This window comes from Drosophila hydei, unplaced genomic scaffold (assembly GCF_003285905.1).
Source record: "Drosophila hydei strain 15085-1641.00,03,60 unplaced genomic scaffold, DhydRS2 tig00008114-arrow-pilon, whole genome shotgun sequence".
In the NCBI taxonomy this organism is placed as follows: Eukaryota; Metazoa; Arthropoda; class Insecta; order Diptera; family Drosophilidae; genus Drosophila; species Drosophila hydei.
Window position 1 is genome coordinate 2,219,324 of NW_022045827.1, and position 11,333 is coordinate 2,230,656.

The 11,333-nt window shown below is 38.8% G+C and overlaps 1 protein-coding gene across 1 annotated transcript; it reads left to right on the forward strand.

Annotated features, from left to right (window-relative positions):
• The first annotated feature begins 5,622 nt into the window (after positions 1 to 5,622).
• LOC111599045 (nascent polypeptide-associated complex subunit alpha) lies at positions 5,623 to 6,926 on the forward strand. The gene is made up of 2 exons (XM_023314561.2): positions 5,623 to 5,701; positions 5,799 to 6,926. Exon 2 carries the CDS (start codon positions 5,845 to 5,847, stop codon positions 6,739 to 6,741), a length of 897 nt encoding a protein of 298 aa, XP_023170329.2. The 5' UTR covers positions 5,623 to 5,701; positions 5,799 to 5,844; the 3' UTR covers positions 6,742 to 6,926.
• Positions 6,927 to 11,333: the final 4,407 nt, after the last annotated feature.

The window sequence follows — 11,333 nt, forward strand, 5'->3', positions numbered from 1 at the left end:
GGCATCTGCTCACCAATCTGAGCCTGCTTTACGCTGAGCAGCATTTGCTGTAAAGCCTTTATAGACTTATCTATAAAATGCACACAGTATACTTTTACACCTGTGCAGGTGTTTGTGAAGATCTATTCAGTTAGCAATTCAGTTCGAAGTGGCTTGTTGCTTAGCTTTACAAATGTAGCAGCTCGTGTCTTGGCTTGAAGACTTTAGCTACAATTCATTACTGTAATAAATATGACTTTAAGAAGACCTTTAGTATATAAGGCTGCCTAGTCTTAAGCAGTTATTTCAAATAAAGCAAAGTCTCACAGCCATACAAATTTGTGAAATTAGTGAAATTTATATTTTTAGTACATGATTCTTCAACCTCAAGCTGCGCATGCAAATTTAAAGACTTAAAACTGCCATTGTCATTGAATTTCATTAAGCCAGAAATATTTATCTTCATATAATTCGGTGCGTTTATCTTCGCATCGCATTTGCGGCATAATTTGTATACGAAAATGCCCAGCTGTCGGCAGAAAATGATAAATTCACGCCATGCGGCTAAAAACTTAATAATTTTTGAACATTTATCATGTGGCACGATGACATGTAGAATCGGCTTGATGAGTGATTTGCGGCTGCTTTGGCACCACTATGCGACCAAAAATTGCATTTGCACGTATTTTAAGTGAGGTGGGGCAAAGAACTTATGGCTTTCCGGCATGGCTGGCGCTGCTTATATATTATACAAACAAGTATATACGATATTTCTCGCTCAATATGCACAATACACAATTCGCCCACATCCTTGAAGTCGGCAATATGTATGTGAGTGGGGGCGTGGCACACGGCGCAGTTATTCAGCATTGTTGCGCTGCAGTTTCCGGACTGCTCCCAGCGCTCCTTTTGTGCGCTCTTACAAATAAGTCTTGCTGTTTATATGGTAATAAATGTCAGGCTTCATTTTGCGAGCTTCCCCAAAAGGAAATTGATTTTTCTTGCTGCTTCAATGGAGCTGGGCGACAGCGGCGGCATCGGCTTCTGCTGCTGCTCGTTACCTGTACCCCACAAGTCCCACTCAGGGGCCCTTTTTTCTGCTTCAGCTGACATATTTTGTATTATTGTTAAGCGCTGGACTGGGCAATGGTCTGACGCCAGCAGCTATCACCCGGTTACACGCAAAACCCTGCCCGGGCTTAAGGCAAATGTCGGTGAAGCATTGAGCACGGTTTGATAAAGGCCACAAAAAAGAAACAAAAGCGAATCAAATGCAATTACCTGTCAATCTGGCCCAGACAAATTCCCAAAAGAAAAACTATTAGAGGCCAGATTTTTATGTCTCGACGTGCACTAAATAAATGTTTGTGTTCTTGTTTTTTATATTCTTTGTGAGTTCCCTAAATGTTGGGCCGTCTCTTCTGACAGCTTATTTAAAAAAAATGGATAAAGGTTGCGCCATTAAAGTTTTTGCTGACAGACATAAGCTTCTATTAAGTTAAAGCGACATAATTAACAGCAGTTTATAATGCAGCGAAAATTAAAAAAGAAGAATCCTCTTTACAAAGCAAAGAGCAGCAGGCGAAGGCAAAGAATTCAATGAAGCAAGATAAAAGAAATTTTGTGCACCCAGAAAAAGTAAAATATAGCTCAAGTTTAATTAATAAAGAATGAGAATTTATTAATCTAAAATTAATGAAAAACTTGGACGGAAAAATGTCACTTGAAGCCAAAGAAAAGCTGGAAAGAATGTTGCAGTCGGGTGGTATCGACTGTTTAATACTCGACAGCTAAAAGATTTTTGGTAAGTCTCAAGAGGGAGAATGCAATCAGTTAACTGTCAAAAGACTAGCTTTATGACTTTATTTAATTTCTTAGCTTTTTAGATAACGAGGATACGTAGAGCTTATGTTTAATATTTAAAGTCTCTAGCTGCAACACCTGGGAAATGGTTTGCGGACGAATAGCAAGACGAGCATTGACCGAAACCAATATAACTTTATTACTTCACAAAGTAGTTTATAAACTTGGCTGAAGTTTAATTAAAAAAGAAACTGAGTTTATTAATCAAAAATTAATCAAAAACTAGAAAGAAAAAATAAAGTTCACTTCATGCTAAACGTGAAACTGAAGCAAATAACAATGTTTAAGAAAAAAATCGAATAAATTTAAATAAATAATTTTATGCAACAAAACTGAAAATGAGCAAGTCTCAAAATAGATTTTGCCATCCAGAAACCAATAGGAAATCCAATTTGAAGTCAAGTTAATAAATGGCAGACAAAGTTCATTTGTTTGTTCATCTGTCAAATTGGTTGGAATACCAAATATTGATTATAAAATGAAGAGAGAGTCCTAATTACACATTCTGTTTGCTATTTGCCAACAGGGCAAACTTGAAATTCTTGTGAATAAATAAAGCAGAGCAAAGCCCAACTGCTAGTTATATTAATGCGGAGCAAGTCAGACGCCTTTTGGCGTAGTTTTATATAGAACTGCGTATGACTGACTGACAGATCACATGATGTGTTTTCAATCATGTCGCATAAGCTGCGTGATTAATGGCAGTGGGCAGGAGTGTATTGCCTCGACACAGCTATTCCCCAGGACACAAGCGATGACCATGATTCCTACATTTGGCTGCTTTGCTTCGGATGCGTTGCGATGCGTCTTGGGTTCATTTTTCATATAACCCAGGCCCAATGAGCCGTCGGCCTTAGCTAGCAAAACTGAACAAAACTAAGCTTCAATAAGTTAAACGCGCCCACGGCGCCCCAGTGCCGCATGCCCCCATGACATTGCAACATATGCGGCGGCATAATTAATCATCGCTCGAACGTGCCTAGACTCAAAGTTTTTTCGCCCATTTCACCCGTTGCCTGCCACAGAAAACTTACAACAAAACTTACTTAAGCTCTTTATAATATTACCTACTAATGTATAGAGAAAATATTATATGGAATTTACTGCCCGCTAACGGAATATTTGATTAGCTAACCACTCGGATTCAATTTAAGCGGCTGACGTCATCTTCAATTTCCTCTTCCTGTTTATTTCCATTGGCAATTCAACTCAATTAGAAGCCCACCTGGCAGTAAACCTTAATAATTGCAAAACGTTCGCCATTTCACTTTATAAAGTGCGCCCTCACCCTCCACTTGCCACTTGCCACTTGCCACTTGCCCCTTGCCACTTGCCATTCGCTTTAATTAAAAGTGTCGACCCACTGTAAACGCATCAGCAAATGCAGAATAATAAAGAAAAGTAAAGATAAATAAATATAAAAACGTAAAGAAAACACGACAAAATAATAAAAAAAACAAGCTAAGTGCTCTTAATGTTCTTTTCAAGACTCATAAATAAGCACTAAGTTGCATTTGCTCAATGCGGATCCATTAAAAATGGCTGAAAGTTTATGTGACGTGGCTTAGAACTCATCATGCGATTTGATTGCTTTCTACAAAATTCAAAGTGTTTGTCTAGCTTAAGATAAAGTATTGACTCGGAATTTATTAACAAAGAAGAGATTTGACATAAATTGTAGATGCTATTGCATAAAATGTGAAGCTGTTTAAAGGTTATGTAAGATGAAGAAGTTGCTTAAATGCCAAATTATCAATTTGAGTATTGGGAATTAAGGTGTACATTAGAAGAGATTTAGATGATTAAAAGAATAAAAGCTCATTATTGCTTTATTTTTATTTATTTATTTAAGAGTTGATTGAGTTTGAGTATTGAAAATTGACTGAAATAAAGAATATGTGAATGAAGCTTTAAACTTTTAGTAGCATTCAAAGCTTCTTAATAATAATACTAAATTGATATATTATAATTGATATAATTAATCTTAAACTTAATCTTAAACTTTTAATCGTATTACCTTATCTATTTTAGGCACTCTTTTATGCCAAAGACATTTGATTGAAGGTATGAAAATGTAAGCTTTGCCCTCAGATATTTTTACATATTTTTTAACATATATATTTTACATTTTTAAGTGCATTTTGATTCGAAAGAATTTTTAAAAATGTGTACTTTTAATATAAAACATTTTTACTAAAATTTTTACAAAAGTTTTACCAAGTTATGTACAAAAACCTTACCATAAATTGAATATAAAAAAGTTTAATTAATTTAGCTTGAGCATTTCAAAAGTATCCTCTGCGCTTATGTTGCATTTGCAACACATGTAGCTGAGCAAAAAAATGTAATTAGTAAAAAGTTCGCCTTGCGACTAGCCTAACCGTAGATCTAGTTTACATGGCAAGAAAACCGCGCTTTTAATAAATTTAGCTGCTAATAGGTAGTGGCTATTTTTTAATTAAGTTAACAGCAGCATGCGGCTGTTAGCCAGTTGCATAGAGCTCGATGTCGCCTTTCAATCTCTTGCATTGTTGCATGCCACACAAAAAACCGCAACTGCCACAGCAGCTGTCACGATGCGTTTGTTTGTTTGCCTTTTTTACAATTTTTCTTTTTTTTGGTTTTGTAGAGCACTCTTTTGCCCCTACCATGCTCTGCTCAGGCTGCCGCACGCCTCGTTGCAAGCATTGCTGCAATTAAAATGCAAGGAAATTACTTTTAAATACATTTGTTGCGCTTGTCAAGCGCCTGCACAGGCAGCTTGGCCTGTTTTGCCTTTTGTTGTGCGTCCACCCACAGGGCTGCCGGAGCCTCTGGATACGCTGTCATGCCCGCTGCTGCTGCCCCTGCTGCTGGCCAAAAACCCATTGCCTTTCTAGTCACATCCGTTTGGCTTTTATCCGCGCATATTGCGCCCCGAAGCGACGCGCTTAAAATTCGCACTCGACTCGAGGCAGACCACCCAGCCCAGCCCTACCCAGCCCAGCCCAACCCAACCCACTCAACCACCCACTAGTTTGTCACTAGCAGCATTTTCACTTTCCACTTTCCCAGCTTTCGTCCGCTTACCGCATTGGCTTCTCTTGGCCTCGACTTGCATATTTTTGGCTCGATAGTTGCCTTCATTGAATTTCAATCATCAATTTCAATCAAATTCGCTGCGATAGCCGCAAATTTTATTGGCTTTGGCAATACAAATTTGACGTCGTCCTTTGCCAAATGCAGCTGCAAAAACTTTTAATTCAATTAGGGCTCAAAAAAGAGGGGCTAAGAATGATTACTTTAGCCGCAGGTGTTTTGTGCGTTGCTTAACACTGTTGCCAAAGGTTTCAATAAAGAAAACGTAAACTTAAGTAATTGGGAGTAAAAATTGAATTAATAAGAAAAAATTATTCATTCCTTTGACATTTATTAAACTAAAAGCTAAAAAGTTGTCGAGGAAGCAAGGAAGGAGGAAGGTTCTAAGTATATAAAGCTGATCTAGAGTTTTTTAAATCTAATTAAAATAAATAAAATTAAGCTAAGTTAATTTCAAACTATTTTTAATAGAACTAACTTACAATATGCATCCCTAAAACAAATTAAATAGATCTATTCATGACAGCTCAATAGATCTGTTTTACAACCCTGAACACCAGACAGCATATTATGATCTCATACCAACTCAACACCAACTAAAGCTGCAAATGAGAGCAGCTTTTCAAATGACATCATTTTACATCTGATCAACTTATAATGCGTTTACCAACACTGAACAGTTGGCAATTAGAACACTGCTGCTGGCGCAGCCAACTTAACACACAAAGTCTGCCTTTCCCTGCTGTAGTCGATAGTTTCGATTCGCGTTGACAGCTCGAAGGCAAGTTTTCCTTTTAACTAGAAAGGAAATTTTAATGAAGCATACGAAAAAATTTTAGAGCTTGTGAAACTGAACTTCATGTTACATTAAATTGCAGCTCGTCAATATATTCGGGGCGTAACTGTTTAGGAAAAAGCGTGAAAATGGGCAAAAAACAAAAGATGAAAAAGGCAGCCGCAGCGGCGGCAGCAGCAGCAGCCAAGGTCGCTCAATCCGCCTCACCAGCTGGCGATGCGACCAAGAGCAAGAGCAACAACGGCGGCGGTGGCAGTGGCAGTGGCAGCGGCAGGAAGGACAAGAGCAATGAGAACTCCGATCAGAAATCACACATAAGCTCCGTCTACAACAACATGCAGAATCTGATGAGCCTGGCCGAGAATCTGCAGAAGCCGCCAAGTGGCAAATGCAAGAGTCAGCCATCGTCTGGTTCCGGCTCATCGGCTTCGGACAGCTCTGACAGTGATGATGCGCCCGACTCGCCGTCAGAAGCAGCCGGCGCAGCAGGCGGAACGGAGCTGCGGCAACAGAAACTCTCAGCGGATGCGCCCGCCGAGATGTTTTCGATGCCAAAATATTCGCGTGGCGAGAAGAAGGCGCGTCGCCTACTCATGAAACTTGACCTGGAGCCGGTGCCGAATGTCTCGCGCGTCACAATGCGCAAGGCCAAGAATGTTCTGCTGTGCATCGATCAGCCGGAAGTGTTCAAATGCCCAAATAGCAAGACTCTCATCTGCTTCGGCGAGGTGCGCATCGAGAATGCCTCGAATGCTGCTGCCGCCCAGGCAGCCGAACGCTACATCAACGATGTGAATGTGCGTGCACCACAGCTGTCCAAGGATGCCAGAGATGGTCTGCTGGAGACCCACGAAGGCGAAGAAGTGGACATCGATGCACTAGGCAGTGCGCTGGACGAGAAGGACATTGAGCTGGTGCAAATGCAGGCTGGCTGCACGCGCCAAACGGCAATCAAGGCACTGATCAAGCACAAGAGCGATGTGGTCAATGCCATAATGGAGCTAACTGTGGGCGTGGACATCTAAGCAGTGTGCACAGCGCCCAAGTTCTCTACTCATTTTGTTATTTTTGAAGTGTCAGAAGTTGAAGTTGTCGCAAAAAGTTTTCAAATTTTGATCCTAAAACAATTATTAAGTAGTAGAAATTCGTAATAATTTCTAAATGAACCGATATTAATTTGTTAAAAATAAATAAATGTATTAGTGTCTGCCAGTCTAAAATATATATATATATATATATATATATATATACAAATATATATAAAGAGGGTGCTGCATTCGAAAAGCAGCCTATTCGATATGCCAAAAATTTTTCTTCTTTATGTCAACGGACTGTGTAAAGTAATAAAATTAGTATTCATTTTTTTTTGCTCGATATGAAGACCCTTGCCCTTCAAAATCAAATTAATTTAGCTTGACCTTTCACCTAGACAATGTTCTTCAGACGATCGAAAAAGGCATTGCAAGTTTCTTGAAGACTTGCTCTTATCTTAGCCCACTCACAGTCGTTGGCTTCTTGTGGCTGTTAGCTCTTTTAGCTCGGATCTTTGTATGTCTGACCTTAAGTGTGCTGTAGTTGAAAGTTTTCCTAAAGACAGGATATAGCTAAAGTCTTTAAGATAATCTATGCGAATCGCATAATCGAATACAAAATTACTGAAATATATTTATTTATTTATATATTCTTCCAGCCCTAAGCATCTCTGCTAAAAGTTTTTGGTCTTACGAAGTAGTTCTTTAAAACTTGCCTCGCACAGTTGCAGGTAATACTTGCCCACAGCAACGTTGAGCAACTGTTGAACTGACTTCCGAATTAACTTTTGTTGTTGTCAAAATGTCATTTATCTTAACTCGTTCTTTTCGCATTAAATTTTTGTGTTGCGCTGCCTTTTGTTGCTTTGCTGGAAACACTTTTGAGGCTTTCATCCTTGAGCTGCTTTCGACGTGGCGCAGTTGCTCAACTCCGACTTCAGGTTTCTTCGCTGTTTTTTCTTGCAACTTTTTATCTAGCCGATTTTCCCATCAGTTTTCGTCATTTGCGCGTTTTCATTATTTGTAGCTGGGTGTAAGTAATCAGCTTTCCAGTTGGTTGAGGTTTTTGTTTGTTTGTTTTTGTTGCTCCTGTTGCCAGGTGCCATTGAGAAGGACTTGCTGAATAAGTATTCATTCAATTAAAATGGCTTTTGTTGGCGGACGGCTTCGCCTTCTTTTGACATCCTGTCGCCAGGCAGTCGTCCTGCAAACGCAAACGCAACGCAAAGCCACTTAATAAATGGCGGGTTCTAACTTTCGGCTTAATTTCATTCAATTTGCAGCTGTCGTCAGCAGCCGTAAAAAGGACTTTAGTTTTTGCATTGTGGCAGGACTCGCTGTACCATCGTGAAAATTACCAAAAATAATACGATAATATTTTAGTAGACTGCTCGACTTGTCACTGTCCTGTAAGAATCGCCTCTGCTCAGAGTTTTTATACCCATATGAAAAATTATATAATTATATTACGCATACGTCCCAATGCCCGAGATAATATATTTTTTCTATAATTATGCAATGTTTTTCAGCCGCTTACGTTGATTTTTGGGCTTGTGAAAGTGCGATGCATGAATGAAAAATCATAGGCTTACCTCATATAACATAATTCAAATAAATGCACGCTTGAAAAAATATGTATACGCCCCATTAAGCAATACTGAACATTGCATTATTTTTTGCACAGCTACAGCCCGCTTCAGTTGATGAGTTTGAAATTTTCAGTATATTAAAATGATAAATTAAAATTGGCATTTACCAAAATGGATGCATCACGGCTGCAAATGATTATATATTACGTATACGTCCTGTTGGCCAGCATGAATATTTATTTATTCAATTGAATCAGTTATTTCCAATGTATTTCTCAATTCGCTGCTGATTTATTTATTCATTTATATTTATATATTTATATATTTATATACATAAATATATTCTCAATCACTGCTTTAATCACTTTTACAGGGTAATCAAGCAAATGGCCAGGCACAACATTTTGTATTCAATTGCCGCCGTTTTGTAAATTGAAGCGGAAATTGATTAAGTTGGGCGCAGAGTTTTAATCAGCGTTTTGAAGACGCGCTCGCAATACAAATTTATTTGACAGTCCCCATACACCAGCAGCAGCAAACTTTGCAGCAGATGCCCAGTGATGGGCCGTCGCAACGGTGCCTGCTGGCAGGTGGCAATTCGTGGCAGGCATCACCTGGCCACATGGCGCACGTCTTACGCTTGAGTAAACAGCTTAAGTAGCCAGAAACAATGAAGTGGGTGTGGCTGGCCTCAGCCCCTCTCCCCCCAATTCTGCTGCCAACTAACGACTGCAACTTTCAACAAACAATTTCAAGTTTTGTGGCTTTTCTGGTCCAAAAATTGTTCCACTCATTTTTTTTTTTTTTTGTTTTTCGCTTCGCTTTGAAATATATTTTGCTACCTTTGAGACTTGTGAATTTTGTTGTGGCCTTAACGTAGTGGAGTTTGGCGAATATTTCGTATCAGTTGCGGATTTGAGTTTTTCAACATTTGATTTGGTTGCGCATTTCTTGGACCAAAGCCGCAAAGGATTTCGTCCTGTCTTCTGTCTGGACGACCGCTTGTGGCTGTCAGTTGCGGTGCGTCCGAGCATGAAACAAGAACTGTCAAGAGCTCGGCATCTAAGCGGCCGGGGCAGGCGAAGTACACTTCCCGCAGAAATTTGGAATTTTTTGCTCAAATTTAGCAGAAATTCTCAAGTCAAGCACAACAAAATATTGCATTTCGAAATTCCTAATCTAATCTGAATTTTAAATAAACTCTTCACATATTTTTGGAAATCTGAGGTAAAAGAATTCTTGTTAAAAGTGAAAAATGTATCTGGACTCAAGCTTATTAAAAGATCTGAAAGCTATGTTGCCGTTTTCTCTCAGTGTAGCCATTTATATAACATTCTTTTGCGCTTTAGTGGCTGCCAAGTGAGGAGGCAGTTCATCATTCGGGACGTGGCTAGGGCTTAAGCCATTTCAATATTCGCTTACTGCTGAGCTAATCACAATGCTGCGGGTCAAAGGTTGCACACTTGAGCCTGAAGTGCTGGCAGGCACCAGGTAGATGCGCCCACCTGGCGCTTTAGAGCTCTTCGGTGCCATATTATTGTGCATATCGAGCGAGCACTCGACCAAGCGCAAACACAAAGACAGCTGCGTATCTACGAGGATTATTTAGAGCTCTTTCCGGTCAACGTTTTGCGAGCAAAACAAATTGCTTTTATCTGACTTTGACTTCTATACAAATATGCCTATATATATCTGTCTATATATATATACATATATATACATATATGTGTGTGTATGTATACAATTCATATTTTGAGCTCAGCGTGAAAATGAAAAGGGATTTCCGTTGTGCGGAAAATGAAAAGCAATTAGATAAGCTCTGGCGGCCGCCAGCTGAATGTGGCAATTGGATATGATTTGTGTGCCGCCCCTTGCTCGACTATTTGCCTGGCTATCTCCAGCTCCAGCTGTTCACTGCATGAGGTAATCCTTTTTAATAAAGCCTTTTACTTTGATTTCAAATTAAAATGAGAACACAGCAGTTGACCTCTGCTCTGCTATTTTTCTTGCTCAGCTTTTCATTAAGCTATGAATTTCGTAATAAAATCGCATTTCATGTTTAGCACAAACAAAAGGCTTTTCAAATTTACTATGTGTGCTTTTCTTTTGATCGATTTGTATCTCAGTGGGAGTTGAATGAGTTGTGGAAACATAAACTTGAATAAGGAAGAAATGTTCAACTGATTTCTTCTATTTTTATTATACTTTGCTCTATAGTTGTTAAGGTACTAAATTTGATTGTACAGGTTCTACACTTTTATAAATATAATCAAAAAAAAAAAAAAAAACTTTGCTCTATCATTATTCTTGTTAGCAGACAGATTTGTGCATAAAAATTATTCATAAAAGTTGTTCTGCTTCTTTAATTAATTTTTTTCAATATTTCATCATATATCTTACATAAGAATGCCAATTAGCTTATTAGAAAAGTGAAAACTAAGAGCTAGATAGAGCCTCTGCTAAGCTCCCTAAGCCCAATAAGCTGCATTTTAAAACTTTACGCTTTTGGCTTTTAGCCAATAAAAGGAAAATTCATAGTGTTCGAGCTTAAAATAGTGCAAGCTGCTTTTTAAGCTGTTGCCGAGTATATTTTAGTTGTCTAGTTTTATTTTGTTATGTGCTGCCGCCCCGCGAGCCCACGCAACCCATTTTCAAATTAGAAGCAAACAGCTTGGAGAACATTTTTCAATTTGAAAGCAAGCTGCATGGAAATTGTGCACCTCCTGAGCTACAAAGTGGAATCCGCTTTGGTGCTGCCAAATCCGCTTACAAAAGCAGCGACTCCTGTCAAAGCTCCTGTTGCTGCTGCTGGTGCTGCTGTTATCCTGGACAACTGCAGCAAAATGTTGCACGCGCTAGCATTTATGAATATTCACATATATATATATACATATATATCTAGATATATATATGTATATGAATTATTTTTCCCACCAGCAAATTTTGACTGCACAATATTTTATGATATTTTTCCGAGTAAAAATTTTAATAAAAATG